The sequence below is a fragment of the Pholcus phalangioides genome, unplaced genomic scaffold (assembly GCF_987345545.1).
Source record: "Pholcus phalangioides strain wild (caught in Gottingen) unplaced genomic scaffold, Ppha-v1.0 ptg000021l_1, whole genome shotgun sequence".
NCBI classification, from domain to species: Eukaryota; Metazoa; Arthropoda; class Arachnida; order Araneae; family Pholcidae; genus Pholcus; species Pholcus phalangioides.
Genome location: NW_028301614.1, coordinates 3056804 through 3079714, shown reverse-complemented (window position 1 = coordinate 3079714; position 22911 = coordinate 3056804). Strand labels below are relative to the sequence as shown.

Sequence of the window (22911 nt, the reverse complement as noted above, 5' to 3'; positions counted from 1 at the left end):
AATTCAAGATGATTCTTGACCTTCCCAAAATTTCTTCAAATACTTTTATATGTGTATTGATAATACCACCAGCTGTACTCTTTTCATAGGCCGAACAGATAGGTGTTTAAAAACTTCTTTTACACCATATATGTAATGTTGATTTCTGTTATTATAAAATTATCTAGATAATCACTGTTACTTAAAACGATATTCTTATGCATAACATTAGAATATAACTAGCAATAAAAATACTAAATTCTAAGCAAAAATATTCTTTAATTTAACATTGCTAATTGCACATGATGCTCAGGAAAAGCTCCTATAACTTATTCTAAGTGCAAAAGTAAAAATAATAACATTTTGACAATATGTTTTTGACTGTTTTAATACCAAGTTCAAAAACCTAACTCTGTGATCTCCTATCACACACAATTTGAATAAACAGCTCTATTTTGCTTAGTAAATTGAACACAGGTAATCAATAGATAAAATGGACCATAAAATTATATATTATCTGTTCTAGACTCTGTCGGGAAAGTTAAAATTGCAAATTATAATTAATATTTTGTTTTGATTGTTATAATAAATTAGTGTTTAAAAAATAAATTGTAATATACAAAAAAGTTTCTCATCATGTTATCAACCTATCGTGTTTGAAACATTTTCCAAAAGCATTCATTTAGATTTTCGATGGTTTTCAACGGTTTAAACAAGTTTTTGATGCTCATCATGTCAAAAACTGGTTTTACAGTCTAACTTGGTTATAACAACCTTGGCTGTAATGATACCTCAGCTTATAGACACAGGTGTTGTACCGGACACCACAGGTGTTTAGTGATCCGGACTGACTTCCTTCGAGAATAATAATGAACCTTGCTCATAAGATGAATGAAAACATCACAAACTCAGATAGAACATCAGATTTTTAATTACTTTTGCTTCTATTTTTAAGCCGTTTTTCCCAAAAAATTCCATCAAAGAAATCCATCCATGAAATTAATCACATCCAGGGAATGTTTCTCTGTTGTTCTACTGATGGCTTATGTCATAAAAAATATTTATTACATGTTCCACACTCCAACTTGTTTCTCATTGACATGATCTGTATACAAAAAATTAACATATTTTTACGTAATTTTGATATTTTTGACCTTTGTCTGTATAAGAATGAACCGTTTGCTCTGGTTTATCAAAGCTTACTTTTAACTCTATATTTTTATGAAAATTTGCATACCTTATAAATTGTGTTATAAGAAATATGTGACTAGATATTCACTTCATATATTTTCCATGCTAAATTTGTTTTCCCAATGCGATGTGTTTTAAATAGTTGCACATTTTCAGTAGACCAGTATTTCTCGCTAAAGGTTATTTGTGGCATACATTTGGCAATTTCACACACAAATGGAAACATTTTTGGCAAGAATTAGTGACATCTCATATTTATAACCCTTAAAGTCTCGTATTTTTCTCGATTAACAATGGAAATAAATCAACGATCGATCTAGATAAACCAAAATCAATTTAATAACTTCATGCACAGTATTTGATTGCATCTGATTAAAATTTTTGTTGTAAAATGTTTTGAAAATGATGACCTAGGTTGTGATGACACCCCAGCAAAAATTCGTAGAATCTTTGATGTCATTACAACTGAGTTTGACTGTATTATACACACACATTAAACAAAAATTCAAAATAAATCTTTTCACAACATGGGTGCCAATTGATACAATAGATGCTCTTATTGGAATCACAGATAATGTTATCATTTGGGTATCATTATCACATTGTTATCAAAAACCTAAAACCTTGAGTCCTGTTGCGATCCTATTACACAGCATACACTGTATACATTATATGAATTTAATGATAAAGGAATCACTTCAAACGTATCGATAAGCATGATTTTATTTCAATGGACAAAGATGGAAATAACTCCGTATTTCAGAAAATAAATCAAAACAAATATCGATAAGAAAACTTACGTGTTTGTCAAATGCGAGCCAGGAAGGTTTTCCCGTTTTTGCTTCAAGCAGTTTCGTAGCCAATGAAGATACATTGAATGGATGCACATAGAACCTGTCCTTTTCTAAAGGGAATTTGTTTTCGAATGTGAATGTCTGAGGTTTTTTGAAATTTTCTTTTCCAACCTGAAAAAAAAAAATCAAACATACGTAGCAAGATATTTTAAACCATATATGCTCAATCCACAGCCCACAGGTAAAGTGCGGCCCTCAGAGTTATACAATGTGACACGACTCCAGATCATTAACATGGCTACAGTACATTTATGAATAACTTAAATAATTCACGGAATAGTTACAGATCGCTTAAGTGACCCATGATGCAGTTTCACATTTAAGTGACCCCCCAACTCATTCCCAAATCACTCAAGTGGCCTCTAGTGCATTCACAAATCACTTAATTCATTGAAGGGCAGATATTTTTGAAAAACCCATAGAAAATGATATAAACAGGTGGTCGGTGGTGTCACTAAGGGGACATAGCACCGGAAAGGGTTAAGTAACCTGGAAAACCCATTTACAGATTTCCCATTTTTGAGGATTTTCCCAGTTCCATTTTTGGGGTAATCGGGCAGTAACAATAGCACCAAAGCGGGTTTAACGAAAATCACGGTATACCGTATATTGAGAACTTACCCTATATATATAGTCTCCCGCTCTCTAGGCAGGAGCGGATTTAACGCTTTATCATATGCTCGCAAAACAAAGTTTGTCGCGCGTAAATACGCCTTAGAGAATAAGGTAACAATTTATCTTTAAATTGCACTAATCAAATATAATATTAAAATCACGGGAGAATTTATTACAGATATTAGGAGAGGATAAATTGGGGGAAAAAATAATTTTATAAGCTTACATTTGGATTGAAAACAAACGCTGGGAGCAATGGAAGCGGCATCTCTTTTTTGTTTTATTGGCGTATTTTAAAAACGGAATTCATCTACGGGAACTAGACTTCATTTTGTCAATGCATTGTGAACCTGATGATATACAACGTTTACTTTATCGCGAGCGCTCGCTCCTAAACAATCACACCAGGGAAAAAACAATTCAAAAATTATCGGGACGGTTTTGACTGCATGTTAAGCGAATTAAAAAAAACATGGATGAAAAATCAGAATTTTTCTATCATAAATTAGTTTATTGATTATTCATTCACATTTTTATTACTACTTTTCGAATATAAAAGCAATTTTTGCCCCCAATAAATTTTGATCAGATATTATTTTACTCTGGAGTTGCTTATTTGACTGAGATCAAAGTCAAAGCCGTCTCGAACCAGCCTAAAATTAGTAAACAAAATACACGCGAGTTTCGACTTTTCTCGTCCGCTAATTGTATGTAACTCACAACGATGAAAATAACCAGGCAGAAAAAAGTGCGCAGGTATCTGAACTTTTACAAGCACAAGTTCGACTTCCGATCCCCGTATCAGATTTTGGTGGACGGGACGTTTTGCCACGAGGCTCTGAAGTGCAAAATCAAGATCCAGGAACAGATGCCGAAGTATCTCGGCGCCGAAGTCAGGTTAGTGACAACTGCCTGCGCCGTCACCGAAACAGAATCTCTAGGTATAACACAATTTATTTCTAAAGCCAGGTTTTCCTAGGAGCAGGTTTTCTTTGCCGCGTGCAACGTGAATTGCCCACTCACCAATAAGAAAAACAGTATGACTGTTTTCCTACAGAACGCAACGCGGCTCACGACAGCGCTTTACGTCGGGCGTGATTGGCCGACTGCTTCTGGAGGAGTCAAATGCGTCGTGCACCGTGGTTTTGCCGATATTCTCTTTACTCTTGTGTCTTCTTTCCCTTCCCTTCAAACCGGAGCATGCAGACGACAGAGTAGCTGATGCCAAAGCCATATACTTTACATAGCCGCCCTGATCTGATGCGCCTCGCTAGGAAAACACAAACGCATAGCGTGATTATGTAACACGTTTCTGTCGGTGCGAAATAGTCTAATTTGGTTCACGCTGCGCAACAAACCTATTCCTAGGAAAACCCGGCTTTAAGCCAGGTTTTCGTAAGAATAGGTTTTTTTGCGCCGCGTGAACCGAATTGGACCACCTCCCCAAACGCACGGCGCATTTGACTTTCCAGAAGCAGTCAGCCAATCACGCCCGACATAAAGCGCTGTCAGGAGGCCTATTGCGCTCTGTAGGAAAACAGTCATGCTGCTTTTCTTATTGGTGAGTGGACGCGTTGCGCGCAGCACAGGAAACCTGCTCCTAGGAAAACCCAGCTTCAGCACAGGGTGGCTGTATAGTATATTTACTTGGCATCAACTAGTCGGTCGTTCCCTAGCTCCAGTTTGAAGGAAAGGGAAAGAAAATACAACCAAAATGAAGGGAAGATTGGCCAAACGTGTGGCGCACGACACATTTGACACCTCCAAAAGCAGCTGGCCAATTATGTTCAACGTAAATTGCTGGTGTGAGGCTCATTGTGCTCTGCAGGAAAACTAGTACCACTTTTGTTATTGGTGGGTGGACGGCGTGCCTCGATGGGCAATTCACGTTGCACGCCGCACAGAAAACCCTGATTCTAAGAAAACTGAGCTTAACATTTGTTTCAAATATTATTTCAAATCTTTTTTTTTCAATAGTTTCTCAGTCAATTCCCAGAAAACGGTATAACTTTTCATTGCCAACACAACTCCCTGCGGCTAATTTTTAAATATAGTAAATTCCCAACCATAGCTTAGCAACTATATTTTTCAAACCTGATGTGGTGCTATTTACAAGGGTTATCAGTGGGGGCAATAGAAACACCCAATGACTTAAAAATGTGCCAGAGAGGATGGTGGTGACATATAGCTGTTGTGGCGCAGTGGAAAACTTGGCAACAAAAAGGTATCCTTTATATAGACTGAGAAAAAAAGTTTAGAGACATAAATTCTATCTTGTATGATTACAGAGGGAACTTTGTAGGCCAGGGTGGCAAGTTCGAAGGAGCATCAAATTTTAGGAATGAGAGGTCAAGAAAATAAGACCAAAATGGAAGAAGAGTGGTAAAATTTTTAAAGCCTGCAGGCTGTAAAACCATGGATCCTCCTCTACCTAGAGAGCGAGGGACTAGGTGAGTGAGTGACCTAAGGAGTTTGCAAGCATGTGAGTGACCAAAATCTTGTGCAATTATGGGAGTTACCAAACAGTGTGCAGTCAAAGAAAGTCAATGTGAGACAAGCTCAAAACCATAGACCTGCCTCTGCCTAAAAATTGTGGGACTAAGTCTGTGAGCAAACAAAAGAGTTACCAAGAGAATTTGCAAGCATGTGACTGACAAAAAAAAAGGCCTGAAGAGCAAAGACAAAAGACAAATCTGGGTTTTCCTAGGAGTAGAATTTCTGTGGAGCGCGAAAATGCTGATAGGTTAGAAACCTGAAATTAGGGTTTTTGACCAATCAGCATTTGCACGCTTCACTCGCTGTAGAAACCTGCTTCAAGGAAAAACCTGGCTTCAGCTACAAAAGAATGTCCTAGAGTTTGTGTAAGGATGTGTATGACTGAAGGGGTGTTCTATAGAGAACAGGGACTATAGGTTGCTCAGTGACCTAGATAGTGTGCAAAGGACAAAACCAGTGCGCAGACTTGTGAATGACTATAAGAGTGACCTAGAGAACATTCTCAGCCACCTCGGTGGGCATTTTGCCTGTTGTGGAGTTGTATTTATTTTTGTATTTTATATTTATGATGATCTGCCAGGGACGTGTGTGGTGTTAAACAAACAAACAAGAGTGCACAAAAGTATGAGTGGCCAAAACAGTGTGCACACAGATGGATGTCCAAGAGTGTCACCTAGATCTAGGCTAGTGAGTGTGTACCAAAAATATAACCTAGAGTGTCACCTAGATCTAGGCTAGTGAGTGTGTACCAAAAATGTAACCTAGAGTGTGCACACGTGAGAGTAGTCAAAACAGTGTGCAAGCGTATAAATTACCATAAGCTTTACTTAGAGACAGAGAGAAACTCTGTAAATAACCAAAAGAGTGACCTGTTGAGTGTGTGCAAGCATGTAAATGCCCAAAAGTGTAACCTAAATCCAAGTCAATGAGCAGTGTAAGATGTTCGTCTAACACCACGAAGGTTGCCGTCAGGTCCCTGGGTTCGATCAATCAAGGACATAGATGATAAGTTCCTTTCCACCAAACGTGAGGCGACCACTGATAGTTGGCACCTTCATTTCCATCCTAACTGGATCTGTAGTAAATTGCTGTATGGCGATATGACTGGAGTTGGTGTGTGGTGAAGTAGTACTAGTAGGCCAGAGTAATCAACTTAAGGAGTGAAGTAGAGAGCGTGCAAGCATATAAATGACCATAAATGAAATCTTAAACAGAGAGGGAGTAGGTAAGTGAGTGACCGAGAAAAGCTGTAAGCTTTACATATAGTCCACAGGTGACAAAACCATAAATCCTCCTCTGATGCGGATTCTTCACCAACTTGGTTTCCAGGGGGCCTCCAGAGCATGGCGGTCACTTTGCATTTGATATTAAATTCAAATACATGTTTTTTTTCAATATTTGATGACAGCCCCCTCCCTCCCCCTTCAGGTCCTCCTGCATATGGAGCCATGCTTATTTTGAAGCAGTTCAAAGTCAGAAAATGCCAACATCAGAAAAGTCCTGTCTGTGCTTCTGAGTGTCTCCAAGATATGGTGTCCGAGGGCAATAACGAGCATTACTTTGTTGCCACTCAAGATCCAGAACTGAGTGAAAAGGTAAGATCAAGGGTTTTATTGAGTATAATATTTACATTTTTAAAAAATTCAATCACAATTCTGCAAAACTTATATATCACCCTTTGGGTTCAAAGTGTTAGAAATGTCAAATCTTTCGTTTTCAAAAAGGATGTTCAGCAGATAACAATACTTCCATGGGTGGAAATACAGAGGGGTGGGGGAAAGGCATTGCCCCTAAACATCAAAGGTGTGCAAGGGTGACCAGTAGTGGACGTATAATTTTTGCAGCGCTGGGGCTTTTTCTTTGTTTCTTATGGCGAATAATAAGCTCTGCTCCCACCTGTTTCTTTGTGTATGTCATTTATGCAGGTGACCTATAGGCCTCTATAATATGTGTGTGTGTGTGTATATGGTATATCATCATCATAATCATCTTGACCTTCCCCCCATGAGCTCTTCATTTCACGTCATTGGTGAATTTTTCAGAGAATTTCTGTTGTAATTAACAATATTTTGTTCCCCTTTGGCATAATTTTTGAAGAGGATGGCAAGTACTCGTATTTTTCTGTATTCAAGAAAATTCCTGTGTTTCCCGGGAAAATGTGGTCAATAAAGTGTAGTAGTAGTAATACAATTTGAAATCTAACGAAAAACTGAAGCTCTTGCTGCCATCTATCCAGAAATTTGAGAGCTCAACCAATGTTTCAAACGAACAGAAAAGTAGGACCTATGCTGCTATCTAGAAAAACAAAATGCAGATGATTGCCCATGTTTTCTCCGTATTTGAAAACCCGTGTTTTCCTGGGAAATATGTAGATGATCATCAATATCAGCTGAATTTTAAGTCCTCCAGGTCTTGCTGCCATCTACCTAGTAGTTAGAACCAAGAAGTTTTTGGTATGTTCAACTTCGGCCTTATAAATGAATTCATACAAATTTTAGACTACAATCTTTTTTGGCCAACTATTGATGTAAATATGGTCGGTCTTAACTGAGTGTAGTCCGTCCACAAAGCTGTATAGCTTTGACTGATTTTATTGTGAAGTGTACCTAGATGGCGGTAGTTGTCCCATATTAATTTCAGGTTGAATTTATGTCTGAAGAACTGAGGAAAAAGAAATTGGTGCAGGGCCCCCCATACAATTTAGTGGCCACCACTTTAAAGAGCAAAAAACTCTTTAACCAGCTTTGCCTCCACCATACATGAGGTACACCTGGCCCGCCAACAGCTCCCATTCATAGGCGAAGATAGACTTGAAAGTCTAAAAGGGCACGATGATGTCAATTTATATACACATTAGATAGATCAGTGGACTCCACATTTGACATGGGGAGGGGGGGCGTATCTCCACCCATGGCATCCATTCGGCCCGCGAAAAGTTTTCCAATAGAAAAATATCAATACACACATGACTAAAGCCTAGGCCGGCCATATTTTCGATAAGGGAAATCGAGATCCATACGAGATGTCGCCAATTACAGCCAAAAAAATCGTCAAACACAAGCAAAGTAGCCAATTACAGCCAAATAATTCTGTTAAGCCATAGATAGGATTGCTGAACGTCGATATGGGTATGAAAATTCTCACAAAATTCAAGTAATAGGATATTAGAAATAGTTTTCAGAAATTGTGTTCTAAATCTTAGTGCACACCATGTGTTCGGAAACAGTAAATAAAGTCTGCACTTGGACAAAAAAAAAAAAAAAAACTGGTTGTGACTGCATCGCCAAGTTTTCTATTACATGTGTAAGCGTAAGAGGGTTCTCATACTAGGCGATTTCAATTACCCAGGTATTGATTGGGAGAACCTTTCATCTGGAAATCAGTATGAAAGAAACTTTTTTTAAGTTGGTGCTTGAAAATTTTTTGTATCTTGAAAAGAAAAGGACATTCAGAGAATATAAAAGTGGACGAGGTGACCTATCATTGTTTACTGATAAAAGAAGACTGTTGAAGAAAGCGATAAGGGATAGTAAAAAGGAAGTTGAATCTATTTTGGCAGATAACATTGGCTCTGACCCAAAATCATTTTTTCGATACGTCAATAATGGATGTAAGGGGACCTCGATAGGAGGCTCTATGGTAGAGAGCAATGTAGGCATGTGTAGTGCTTTCAATGACTTTTTCGCGCCGGTTTTTAATGGAGATAATGATATTCGATATACGGGTGTTGAATGGGGTAATAAAACCCTCAACGATATTCAAGTAGAAGACGTTGAGGTCCTAAATCTTCTAAGAAATGTATGTGCAAGCAAAGCACCAGGACCAGATGATATCTATCCCAGGGTCCTCAGGGAATGTGCTAATGAATTGTTTGGGGCCAGTTGCACAGATATAGAGGAGTAGTGTTGCTGAGGGTATCGTCCCAAGAGATTGCTAACGTTGTTCCAATAATTAAGAAGGGAAGTAGAGAAGCGGTGTCAAATTATCGTCCAGTGAGTTTGACGAGCTCCCTCTCGAAAATTTTGAAAATTATCATCAAAAGGCAGTTTGTGACTGAGATAGACGAGAATAATGTATTGTCGGATAATCAGCATGGGTTCAGGAAGGGGAAGTCATGTGTAACTAACCTCCTTTGCTTCTATGATCACGTGACTAAAGCTATCGGTAAGAGCAAAAATTTTGATGTTGTTTACCATGATTTCCAGAAGGCATTCGATCAGGTCCAACATGGCAAACTCTTGAAGCGTTTACAGGAGATTGCAATTGGGGGCAACTTGCTGAATTGGGTAGAATCGTGGTTAAGATAGGTCGCAACGAGTTATGGTGAATGGGGAATTCTCTGGTTGGACAGACGTCACAAGCGGAGTTCCTCAAGGAAGTGTCCTTGGCCCCATACTTTTTTCACTTTTTATCGATAAACTCGATCAGGGTATCGATGTGATTACTAGCAAATTCGCAGATGACGTGAAGCTAATGGGGGGTAATCGGGAATGAAAGCGATAGGGAGTTGCTCGAGACCAATTTAAACAGGAATGGAGTATGACGTTTAGCGTTGATAAGAATATATTTGGGAATTCTCATTGACGAGCGACTTAGGTTTTCTGAACATTGTTCAACGGTGGTCAAAAAAACGAATAGAATGCTTGGTCTCATTTTCAAAAAGGTCTCTTCGCGTTCTTCTAAAGTCATTCTTCCGCTTTTTCGAGGCTTAGTTCGTCCTGGACTGGAGTATGCTGTAAGGTTTTGGAAACCATACCTACAGAGGGACATAGACTTGGTTGAAGGGGTGCAGAGAAGAGCTACACTAATACTCTTTATTGGCACTTGGGGCTTGAGTTATGAAGAGAGACTTCATTTTTTGAATATGTTTACATTGGATGAACACAGGTGTCGAGAAGATATGATCGAAGTGTTCAAAATTTTCAATGGGATGGATCATGAACTTTTAGTACACCGCCAATCGACTGCTTTTACAAGGGGACACCAGTATCGATTGGTGAGGGACAAGGCTATGGTGTCGCAGGGAATTTTTCTCTAATAGGGTTGTTAATAAATGGAATAGCTTACCCCCGGAGGTAGTAAATTGTAACACAATTGACACGTTTAAAAAGAAATACGATAAATATGTTGGGGTAAATCGAGAAGCTATCCATACTTAGAATAAGACAACTATACGTATTCTTTATGGGCATTGTATATATTGTTTATAATTTGTGTTAATTGCATTTTTAATTGGGTTGCTGTTTTTTTTTTAAATATATGACATCCATATTTTTATGGCCATCTTTTTATCAGCCACCTCGTTGGGCATTTTGCCTGTTGTGGCGTTGTATTTGTATTTCGGGAGATGTAGCATGAGTATCTGATATAAACTGAAGAGCCAAAAAAACTGGTACAGGCATGCGTATGCAAATAAAATAAAAAGATATGGAACCAATCAAGAGTACGGCGCTGCGGTCGGCAACGCCTATATAACACAACAAGTGTCTGGCATAGTTCTTAGATTGGTTACTGCTGCTACAATGGCAGGTTATCGAGATTTAAGTGAGTTTGAACGTGGTGTTATAGTCGGCACACGAGAGATGGGACATAGCATCTCCAAGGTAGCGATGAAATTCGGATTTTCATGTACGACCATTTCACGAGTGTACCGTGAATATCGGGAATCCGATAAAAAATTAAATCTACGACATCGCTGCGGCTGAAAAAAGATCATGCAAGAACGGGACCAACGATGACTGTCAAGAATCATTACACGTGACAGATGTGCAACCCTTCCGCAAATTGCTACAGATTTCAATGCTGGGCCATCAAGTGTCAGTGTGCGAACCATTCAACGAAACATCATCGATATGGGCTTTCGGAGCCGAAGGCCCACTCGTGTACCCTTGATGACTGCACGACACAAAGCTTTACGCCTCGCCTGGTCCCGACAACACCGACATTGGACTGTTGAGGACTGGAAACACTTTGCCTGGTCTGACGAGTCTCTGTTCCAATTGCTTCGAGTAATACAATTGCTACGTGTAATGAGACAACCTCATGAATCCATGGACCCTACATGTCAACTGGGGACTGTTTAAGCTGGTGGAGGCTCTGTGATGGTATGGGGCGTGTGCAGTTGGCGTGATATGGGACCCCTGATACGTCTAGATACTACTCTGACAGGTGACAGGTATGTAAGCATCCTGTCTGATCACCTGCACCCATTCATGCCCATTGTGCACTCCGACGGACTTGGACAATTTCAGCAGGACAATGCGACACCCCACACGTCCAGAATTGCTACAAAGTGGCTCCAGGAACACTCTTCTGACTTTAGACACTTCCGCTGGCCACCTAAATCCCCAGACATGAACATTATTGAACATATCTGGGATGCCTTGCAACATGTCGTTCACAAGAGATCTCCACCCCCTCTTATTCCTACGGATTCATGGTGTCAATTACCTCCAGCACTACTTCAGACATTAGTCGAGTCCATGCCATGTCGTGTTGCAGCACTTCTGCGTGCTCGCGGGGGCCCTACACAATATTAGGCAGGTGTACCAGTTTTTTTTGGCTCTTTTCAGTGTATATAAAATTTATCCAGTAATGCAGCCAGTATGTTGCTCGTTTCGTTTATCTCTCTCTCAAGACCTGCCCCCTTCACATCAAAGTTGTGCAGGCAATGTTGGTGCACTTTAATATCACCCACACGTAACTGGAAAGTTATAGATTTATCTGTATAGTTACATGATACTATTTTTGGCCGTTAAAACAATGTTGTATATAAATTTATTTTAATAGATGAGATCTTTGAATGTACCGCTGTTGTATATCAAATACAATGCCATTATTCTGGAGAAACCTGCTGTACTACATACTGATCAAACGCAAAGGGAAGTTGCTAGCAGTGAAAGCACTGATTATCACATGTCTGTCATAAAATCGATGAAGAGGGAAATTTTCGGAGAGGAAAAAGTTCCGGCAAAGAGAAGGAAAAAAGTTAAAGAACCAAATCCTTTATCTTGCAAGAAGAAAAAAAAGAAAATTCCGGCTGCAAAGCAAGATTAGCTTTTGTACTTATGAATAAATAGATTTGAGTTTTGTTACCTTTGATATGTATTTTTGTTCTAAATGACCTTATTACATCCTGGAATTGTTTAAGATAATTACCTCTTGATATAAAAAAACATCAACAGAACGTGCAAAATTTTTTTTTTAATTCGAGAGTAAAAAATGATTATAAAACTTGAAATATGTGTGTGTGTTAATATAAACAGATGATCAGAGTTCCCATTTTCTTCTCACGCTTCAACTTCTGGCATATTGCTTACACCATTTTGAAGAGCTGGTGGCTCTTGCTGAACTTCGTTGTTTTCATTCAAATCACTGTCATGTTGTTCCACGATTTCGTGTGGAGATATAGTACAACTTTTTGTGCAGTTGTGAGTCTTGTAAATCCCGACGAGGCGATCTGCTAATTCAAACATGTTGCTTCTCAAGGATATGATGATGAATTGAGCATTTTTGGTCCTTTCCTAAAAAGTGAGAAAAACTATATAAATAATACTCTATATAAGGAAAATTGGAGTGATCACTCATAAGTATTTAACAGAATTTGATTCATAAACGAGATATTTCTTGTAATATGGGTCAAATATATACCATAAAACATGTAGATATAAGTAGAATAACTGTGCATTCACCTTGTTGTCTACCAAGCGTTATGTGATCACAATTAAAAACTGATGGTTCACTTTCTCTCAAGGTTACTTTAATGGCTACATTCTAACTTATTTTTTCGGATAGACACAAAAGTTTACAAACAGACACTAAGAACCAGTGATTATACAAAATGAGCACACACACACTGTGTCTTTGTGGTTCCAAGAGACATTTGTGGGTAAATTCCCAATACATAGTGTACTGCTGCTTGGCGACTTTCTTTTTAACCACCACAGCCGATTTGGCAGTATTTGCTACAATTACCTGTGTAATTTCACACCCAATAGTGTTCAAAAACGGGACAGAAAAGATTATTTCAGATCTCTGTTTTGGTGCAATCTGAAACTTGACGAGAGAAAAGTATACCGTATATTGGGAAATAACCACGGGGTACGGCATTTTACTGGAGAGCCATTGATCCTAGAGCAGGCATCTTCAATCCGGTGCTCTGTGAACCATCCAGAGTGCTCAATGCTCGTGTCCGATTTCATGCTTGCGAGCACTTGATTGACAATTCCAATCAAACAACTTGTACACATTGCATTCAAAGATTGAAATCATCCTAATTTCATGCATTCGCGTGTCAAACTTGCTGTAAGGGTGCTCTTCTTTTGATGATGAGTACAGGCAGTGCTCATGAATAGAAAAACACTTCCAATCACAAAAAGTTTTTAAATAATGTGTAGTGCTTTTGATATGTAATTTATGTCACAGGGAGTTGTGTACAGTTATTAAAATAAATAAATAAAACTTTTTATACAGTCAGTGTGCCACTCCTTGACTGACCCCTGTAGAGGAAGGCCACGCGACATTTAGCTCCAGTTGATGTGCAAACCATTACAGCGCTAGCGCCAAGTATCTGCTTCACCACTGGGGGCAAAAAATTCCCCTTTTCATGTTAATCAACTTTTATCATGGTTGTGCAGCACCTTACTCAGTGCCATTTTGATTTACATTGGCATCATGCATCGCCTGCATAAACAATTAACCATGCAGTAATTAGACAAATAACAGTTGTGGAATTTATTCTTTGGGATGCTGTGAGAACATTCATTCCTTCCCTGTGTCCCCCAAAACTCAATTAGAAAGCTGTTGCTTTGCCTCTCCTAATGGAAACGAAAGAAATCCATGTTTCCAAGTATATTATTCACAGAGATATTCGAATTCGAAAAACAGGAAAAGAACAGCGTTAAATATGGAAAAATCGTTTTACAAGCATTTAACACTGTTTTTTTTTTCCAAATTTCCTCTATTTTTCTAAGTCCAAAATATCTCTGTGAATATTGCACTTAGAAACATGGGATTTTCCCCCTTGGCATTAGAAGAGACAGGGCAACAACTTTCTAACTGGGTTTTGGGACACACAGGGACTGTATAAAAACCTAATTTTTTTTATCTTAATACCTATACAACCCCCTGAAACATGAATGACATGAGTACTACAGGCTATCTAGGAAACCTTTTCTAATTGGAAGTATACCTCTAGGATCAATGGCTCTCCAGTAAAATGACATACCACCTGTTTGCTATGCACACTATATACACTAGCTGTTACCCTAAGCTTTGCTAGTGTGGATTCTGTAATTCTTCCTTAAGACACCTCCAAGGGTTTAATTTTAAAAAATCCTTTCTTAGTCAGTCTCTACATAATAAAATAAAACTACTGGCCAAAATTTCAGCGAGTTCGACGATGTTGCCCAATATAACCTTAAGGGTGTCAATTTTGAAAAAAAAAAAAAATTTGGGAGTCTAGATTATAAAATAAAACTACTGACAGAATTACATGTCGATAGCTTCAGTGGTTTCGGCTCAGCAATGAATCAGTCAGACAGTGAATCAGGTCATGTTGTTTTATATGTGCATATATGTATTAATGAAATCTTTCAATAGTTTAAGATCCAGCGTTTGATTTTGACTCATTTGTTAAGACAACTCTGACAATGGGATCAGCATTCATAGCACAATTCCATGAAAGACTAGCTAACCCTCTTGCTGTGTGTTTATGTAAGCAGAAAATCCAAAGTGAAACAAACTCCTTGCTCTTCTATATCATTCAAAATACCTGGGAGTACCTTTACATCTCTGAAAGATTTGTTGCTAGCATGGGTGTTGTGGAGCTAATCGAATAATTAATTTCTTATGTGGAAGTTTGATGTGATATACACAATACAAATATTATGAAATGGATTAAAACCCACAAAAAAAAAGGAGATGATGGTATATACCTTTATATAGTTCGCAACTATAGACACATTTCTGAAATCCAAAGCGGCATCAATTTCATCCATCACATAGAAAGGTGTGGGTTTATAATAATGCAAAGCAAAGACCAGAGCCAATGAACTTAATGTTTTCTCTCCTCCAGATAAGTTACTGATATTTTTCCATGATTTTTTTGGCGGTCGCACACTATAAGGTAAAAAAAGGAAAATCATTTGTTTGACAAACCAAAGTTTCACTTATTGATTTCTTTGAATACAGTTCATGTGTACAACCTTAAAAATATACTAATGTACATTGAGTCCTGAGCAAAAAATATTAAATGAAGTTTAACTGGCAATCAAACATTCAATTTATGAGCTTAAAAAAAATGAAAGAAGCTCACTTGACAAGCGACAGCTTGAGTGCTTTAAACAAGCCAACAGAAATTGTTAAATTACAGTCAGACTCGCTTATAACAAAGTCAGAAAAAAAAAACAGTGAAACTATTTGTTATAGATACACTTGGAAAATGTGCTTAAGCAAAATAATTTTAATGCTTAAAACATTTTACATGCACAAATTCCCATTTTTCAGTAATCTGAGCATTTTTAAAATGAGGAAAAAATGATTAAAAATTTAAAATTAAGTTAAAATTTTTAATTGAATACATTAACGAAAATGTGTCCAATCATTGGTTTTTTCCCCATTGGCATTTTTGTGGAGTTCGAAGATTTTGTGTCCAAATCATTTTTACCAGATATATACATGTAAAATATGTAATGCCTTTTCTTGTAGAAAGAGCAGGGATGCTCGAAAAAATTTGTCTCATTTTTTGGAATCATTAAAAAAAAATTTTTTTTTTGATACCTCACTCCCTTTATACATTTTTAGTTTCAACCAACTGTATAGCTACAATTTTTGAAGCAATAAAGCAGTGTTTTGCACTTGCATGTTCTCAAAATTAATTTCCAAATGATGAAACCACAAACAATGCCAGAATGTAGCTTGAGAATGGCAAATTTGCACTAAAAGTGGTTTGGAGGTTAGATTCTTGAGAATAAATAACCTCAATATTTTCTTCCTAATGAGGTTTTCTGCTAACAAAATGAGATTTAAAGGAGAAAAATAGGAATTACAATGTCCACAAAACAACCTTACTAATATGTCTTCCAAGGAAAGAAAGGAGACATTATCAATTGCAGATAGGACGATTTAGATAAGATTACAAAGAAATTTGTGACAATGTTATGTTTGAAAATTCATTATAGGCATACTTTGCAGCAATCAGTGTTTGTTACAAGCAATTAAAATAGCATAGATAAGCAATAAGAAATTTACAGGACTCTAAAAAACTTTGTTATATGTAAAAATTTATATCATCTGTGTTCGTTATAAGCGAGTCCGACTGTATTTGCCTTTTATAGGAAAACTACTTTAATTCTGCATAATATGTGCCATATGTTGTAATGTATCATGCAAAAACCAATTTTTTTCACGACTTTCAATGCTCTGGTGATGTAGAAAAAATTAGAGATTTCCATTATTTTTAATGAGTTTACTTCAAGATACAGTAGATGCGTGACACACATTTTTACTCAGACTTGAACAATTAGTTCATGAATGGGAAAGCCACTCAAAGGAATGACACTGTTTAGGAGCAGGGGACTTGTTTTTAAAAATTTTCCTATCTCACACATTGGAGATCTGTGAAGTTGAGAGGTGACTATAGAAGATTTTTGTGGTGCATTTTAGGAGTAAATTAAGTTTGTAACTCGACATGTAACTCATCGCATAAAACATTAACAAAAAATTTACTGCAGTAAAAAAAAAATTTTTCTGTGAAACATGAGAGTGAAAAAATGACTCGTCATTTCCCATCATTCAAGATTTTGGTATGTTCAACTTCGGCCTTATAAATGAATTCATACAAATTTTAGACTACAATCTTTTTTGGCCAACATATATATTTGAAACAGACTGAATAAAAAACAAAATAGCACAAGTGACTACATAACACTGCGACAGAACAGAAATGATCAAACAAAATGTACAGTGCTACTCAAGCAGACTAAGCTTGAATGCAATATTTCCATAGGTGACTAATACTTCGGTTTGAGCCCATAGGCCTAATATAAGTGTATGTCTACAATTAGAATGAAATCTGCTATTCGAAGACACATTTGTATGTCAAGTCCAAATACACTATGTCCCCGGATGTCTCCCCAGATGTTCCTGGTAGACAGCGATAGTCATTACCCAGACCTGCTTGGCTAAAAATCAATACACAACTGTAAAGTTTTTACCAAATAAGTTAATTCAAGACCATCTTCTGATGTATTTCACTTAATTTAGAGTATTCTATGAGGAGAAATTATAATTGAAAGTTATGGAACCGTTTTTTAATTAAATATTCTGGAGAAATATTTTTATAATACTTTTTCTTTTGGGACATATAACTAACCTGAAAACTATCCCCTCACTGAAAGGATCTAATGAATCCACCAATTCCAGTTCAGCATCACCTCCAAGAGTTATCATCTGATAGACCTCTTTCAACTTAGAAGTTATTATTTTGAAGCCATTCATGAATTCTTCTAGGCGCTGCTTTCTTAAATCATCGTGACACTTCCTCATGTCATCTCGCTGTTTTGTTATTTCCTCTAACTCCTGCAGTTTTTTTTCGTACAATTCAGCCTGAAAAGAAATTTGATACATTAGTAAAAAAAAAAAAGAAATTTCACTCTAAGTAGTGTTTATAGCATATATTATATTTTAATGAAACTGATATATCCTTGTTGTAATTGGGAGTGGGCTTCTACATTACCATTTGTCATTCAGAGAGAAGATGCAGCAACTTAAACCTGATTTTGGGAAGTTCATACCATTATACAGTGATACCTCGGCTAACAAAGATTATTCGTTCCAGAACCACATTTGTAAGCAAAAATACGAGATATCCCATAGATTACTATGAAATTACTATTCAATTCTTTCCAGGTACTACCAAAATTTGAAGATTAGTTTTATAAAACACCTAAAAAGCACAGGGGAAAAACAAAAAACTCACTGAAATTACAATCGGGTCTGCAGAATTTTTTTCTGAGGTCCTGATTTAGTGAAAATTTCACTTATTTTTGTGAAAAGGGGTCATTAATTTTGTGAGAAATATATAATTTTGTGGAAAATAAAATAATCCTGTTAATTTATCACAAAAGAAACGAAATGTCAAACTTAAGATTTCATTAATTTGTGTTTTGTGAAGGGTCTTTTTTTCAGATCCGGAATTTTGTGAAGTCCAGAAAACAGATTTTGGCTAGACAGACGCCTGACAATTGAATATATGAGAACTTGAAGATCTCATTTTACACTATGTATACAACACAGTTGGGTTCATCAGTGTCCTCTTACAAGATGTGGTCAACTCATTTCTGTCTGATACTAATGCTGGTGGGAAAGATAAGCTCTTGGAATGTCCAAACCATTCAGTTTGATGATGAAAGCCTTGCACTGTCAGAACAGATCTTTCTGTTTGATGTCAGGAATCTTATAACCATGTGCACTGAAAATATTTATCCCTTTTATTAAATTTTCTTTCCTTAATTTTTCATGAAAGTGTTCAAAAACGTTATGAGAAGTGAAGATACATTTGGAAAGTGATTTCAAGACAGGCATGAAGTAATCTGGTTCGAGTGACAAAATTTTATGATGATTGGCATGAAATCTCATCTCACAGACAGCTCAGCATGTGCATCCATATCAACAGAAATATTTGTTAGCAGAATCCGTTGGTTGAACAAAAACAAAAAACTTCGTTAGCTGAGGTATCACTGTATTTTAAATAGTGGTTTTCAAAAGGTAGTATACAAAAGGTTGCAAAGGGGTCTGCAATATGTGTTTCAAAACAGGAAAAAGCATTAACAGTGAAGGGAGTAACTGTAACAAAATGCACAAAGTTTTTTAACAAGGGGTCCTCCAGTGAGAAGGAATTGAAGAATTGAGATCAAAGAGCGGTTTATAGAATAGGGGAAGTCGTGGGGGATTCTTTTACAGGTAACTTTCATGAAAACAGTTTTTGAGAAATTGAGGGGTAATTCCCAGGTTGGGCACCATTTGGAAAAAATATTAAGGTTGTGTTGGAGAGATTCTTGGTCAGAAAAATTGGACACTGTTTTATAGATGACACAGTCATCAGCGAAGAGTCTGGTGCGGCAGTTTATGGAGTCGGGTAGATGATTTATGTAAATTAGAAATAATAATGGCGAGAGAACTGAGCCCTGGGGCGTGCCAGATTTGACATGAAGGAAAGAGGAGTTCTGGCTCTTGTACGAGACAAACTGGCTACGGTTAATAAGGAAGGCTTCCAATCATTTCAGCAGTTGAACAATTAGACCAAGGTTTGAAAGTTTTAGTAGAAGTTTATTATGGGGCACCCTGTCAAATGCTTTGGAAAAATCTAGGAAAATGATATCGGATTGGAGGTTTTTGGAGTCTGTTAAGTCATGTATGAAAAGTTTTAATTGGGTAGATACAGATAACAATGATCGAAATCCATGTTGGTTAGGGAAAAAAAAGTTAATCAAATCGAGGTGGGTACGGATATTCTTGGCAATTATGTGTTCGAAGAGCTTGCAGCAAGAGGAGGTGATTGTGATAGGTCTAAAATTGAGAGGGTGGAACAGTGAACCAGTTTTATGGATGGGAATTATCTTATTTATTTCCCAGTCATTGGGTACATTAGAAGTATTCAGTGAGATGTTGAAGATAATGAGGAGATAGTTACAAATTTCATCGGTGCAGAATTTTAGGATATGATTGGGGACCCCATAGGGAACAGTAGAGTGGGGTTTTAGTTTTTTTAGAAGATTCAGGAGACCAGCTTTAGAAAAGGAGATGGGACAGGAGTTATGAAGTGAATCAAAAAATTAGTATTGGGGGGGGGGGGGTTGTAGAGGTGTAGGATTAGAGGAAAAAACCGAAGAGAATGTACGGTTAAATTTGGAGGCTAGATCAAGGGGAGAGGTTAGGTCCGAGCTGGAAGTTTTGAGCGAGGAGGTACCTGCTGATTTGGGGCGGAGAAAATTCCAAAATTTTGAGGGATTTGTTTTCAGATAGGTAGGCAATGAGTGGGATAGGTAGTTGGATTTGTGGCAAGAAATAAGGTCTTTGAGGTTATGAGTGGAGATCGAGATTTTGTTTCTGAGTGTAGAGGAGCTGTTAAATTTGAGTTTAGAGACGTCACGTCGAGTACTTCTTTTCAGATGGATGATCCAAGGGTTAAAGAAACTTTTAGATGAGGAGCATTTGGTAGGAACAGTGGCTTTGCATTTATCGATAACAGCTTTGAATTTACTCCAGAAACGTTGAATATCGTTAGAAGAGGAGATGAAATCTGGAAAATGGGTACGAAGGATATTTTGCATGAGAGGGTAGTTGGCCTTGTTAAAGTTGAGTTTTCTGGCGCGATTAAAAGGAGGGATGGTATGATGAAGAAAGAAATATAAAAAAGGGATTTTGTGGTCGGAACAGCCATCAAACACTGAAAAATGGGAAACCGGAATTTTGTTGGAAACTGCAATTAGGTCTAATGTGGAGATTGAGTGATTGGATATTCTTGTGGGTTCCAAGATGGTTTGGACGAGGTTAAATTTGAGGAAAATGCCGAGAACTCTATTGTTAATACCATGGTTTCCCGAGAGGGACTGCATTTTATGCCAATCTATACCGGGTAGATTCCAATCGCCGGCTATAATTAAAAGATGTGAATTATGAAATCAGTCCAGTATTGTTTCAAGTTCAATGAACTAGTGAGGGTCCGAGGCAGGGGGTATGTAAAGGGAGAAAATTGCAATGGGGGTGCAGTTGTGATGATGCCATTCAGCACCGACAATTTCAATATTTGATTCAAGAGGGATTTTCCTAGGGTTGAAAACAAGGGCAACACCTCCTCCGCGTGTTTCTATCTTTACGAAAGGCAGAGAAATTTGGTGTTGCTGATGTTACTATGCAATCAAGTTTCTGTAACCGCTAGAAATTTGGGATTATGAGCCAGCAGGATGGATTCAAAGGAAGATATTTTATTGATTATGCTTCTTGTATTAACTGTTCTGATTCTGAAGAGATTATTTCAGAGAGGCGAATGGGAGATTAAGGAGGAGTGAGGGTTCGAGGGGTGGGGACTAAAGGGAGAGGAGGTGAAGGTAGAAGAAGGTCAGAAGGAAGAGTAATACTGGGAGGGGTTTGGGAAAACGGGATAATATCATTAACGCTGGGATCCCAGATGTATTTGATGTTATTGACAAGAGCAAAGTTATTAACGAGTTTAACTTTCAGACCGGACTCGCTGTATTTTTGGGAGGCCCCCCCCCCTCCAGATTTGCCCCTGTAGCCTGCATGTCTCAGGTGAAAAGTCCTCGGAAATTGAAAAATACTAGTGTTTTTTAATTTAAATGAATTTTTAAGGATTTCAGTTTTGGTTTTGAATTAATTAAATTTAATAATTCAAAGTCTGGGGCTTAGGATTCTCTTAGAGCCAATTCTATGACAACGGTCGATGTCTGAGGTGGAAATTTTGAGTTCTAGAAGGTCAGAACAGCATTTAAGTATTTTAGATTCAAGGGTCGAGGTAGATTCAATGTCCGAGGTCTCCTCCGGTATGCCGCGAAAAATTAGGTTTGACGGACGTGAGCGGTCTTCTAGGTCGATAACTTTGAGAGAGAAGAATGAAGTTTAGAGAGGTCCAAGGAGAGGTTTGGGACTTGGTGTTGGAGATCTTCAATAGGTAGAAATTTGTCCTGTACCACATTCAGACGTTCAGATAATCCGTTGAGTTGGACACTAAAGGAATTTTGCTTTTGGGATAAGAGCGTGAGTTGGTTTAGTATGGCAAGTTGGGTATCCTGGATATTGAGAAGGGTGGAGGAATTGGAGGGGGCAGGGTTGTCTGGTACTTTCGAAGGGTCAGAAAGGGAACTTGATCACGTTTGAATTTGGGAAGCTTTGGGCAAATGGGTGATCCTTGGGCCAGGGTTCGACTCGATATCACCGGAAAGCAAAAGCAGTAGAAACAGGTGGGTAGGTAGATGAAAAAACTGCTTATCGAGAGGAACAACCCTAAACAAAAAATGACATTATTAAACAAAAAATATATTACTATTGATATCATAGATTGGATGTTTTCTATTTATTATTTTAAATCAATCGCTGAAAAAGTGTACAATTCAATTCTTTAATGTTTAGCAATAAGATCTGTTAAGTGGACAAATCTCTTATCAAAATGTTGACTATTTTAGAGCGTGGCCCGATCAAAAAGGACTTTGCCTTGCCTAGCCTACCCTGTTGCTGTCTCTAACAAGAGCTTTAATTTTCTTCCCTGCCCTGCACAAGAGCATCTAAATTTACTCATACCATACACAACTGGGCTGTCTTCAACTGATCATCAAAGTAAAAGATGACTTACTTTTCGCTTGAATTCTGCTATGGCTGCAAGATTGGGTTTCATCTTGCTGATCTGTTCTTTAATTAGGCCAATCTCCATGATAATATTCACACCTTGCTTTTCACGAAGCTGTTCAATGGTGTAGGCTGGTAAGGTTCTAGGCTGTTCATCGTCATCATCGATCGGTTGAAGCTCAAGCCTTGAGAGCTTTAGAAAAATAAGTGTTTTTTTAAGGAAGAATTTAAAAAAAAACCAAATACAAAGAAAAGTTTATTATACAGAAATAGTGACTCAATCAACTGGCAAAATAAAAATGCAGCCCTGCCAACCTTCAAAAGGTACAAATCCTGCAATTTTCCCACAAAAATCCAGCAAGCATGCTTTTACATGTCATATATTCGTCATTTTATTGCCATGATAAGAACCTAC

The 22911-nt window shown here is 37.6% G+C and overlaps 3 protein-coding genes across 5 annotated transcripts in view; 1 reads left to right on the top strand and 2 right to left on the bottom strand.

Annotated features, from left to right (window-relative positions):
• LOC149070492 (EF-hand domain-containing family member C2-like) overlaps positions 1–2993 on the bottom strand; it is a 41398-nt gene extending 38405 nt beyond the window's left edge. The window contains exons 1-2 of the mRNA XM_089248874.1: positions 2866–2993; positions 1971–2135 (exon numbers count right to left, since the gene is read on the bottom strand). Coding sequence (XP_089105000.1) covers positions 1971–2135; positions 2866–2907 — 207 coding nt within the window. The 5' untranslated portion in view covers positions 2908–2993. The remainder of the gene's footprint in view (positions 1–1970; positions 2136–2865) is intronic.
• Positions 2994–3279: 286 nt separating this feature from the next.
• LOC149070491 (rRNA-processing protein UTP23 homolog) lies at positions 3280–12229 on the top strand. Its single transcript, XM_089248925.1, has 3 exons — positions 3280–3580; positions 6564–6730; positions 11925–12229. Exons 1-3 carry the CDS (start codon positions 3364–3366, stop codon positions 12189–12191), a joined length of 651 nt encoding a protein of 216 aa, XP_089105051.1. The 5' UTR covers positions 3280–3363; the 3' UTR covers positions 12192–12229.
• An 89-nt stretch (positions 12230–12318) lies between these two features.
• glu (structural maintenance of chromosomes 4-like protein gluon) overlaps positions 12319–22911 on the bottom strand; it is a 57432-nt gene continuing 46839 nt past the window's right edge. For all 3 annotated transcript variants that reach the window (XM_089248924.1, XM_089248923.1, XM_089248922.1), the window contains exons 24-27: positions 22504–22689; positions 17509–17741; positions 15071–15254; positions 12319–12658 (exon numbers count right to left, since the gene is read on the bottom strand). In XM_089248924.1, coding sequence (XP_089105050.1) covers positions 12425–12658; positions 15071–15254; positions 17509–17741; positions 22504–22689 — 837 coding nt within the window. In that variant the 3' untranslated portion in view covers positions 12319–12424. The remainder of the gene's footprint in view (positions 12659–15070; positions 15255–17508; positions 17742–22503; positions 22690–22911) is intronic.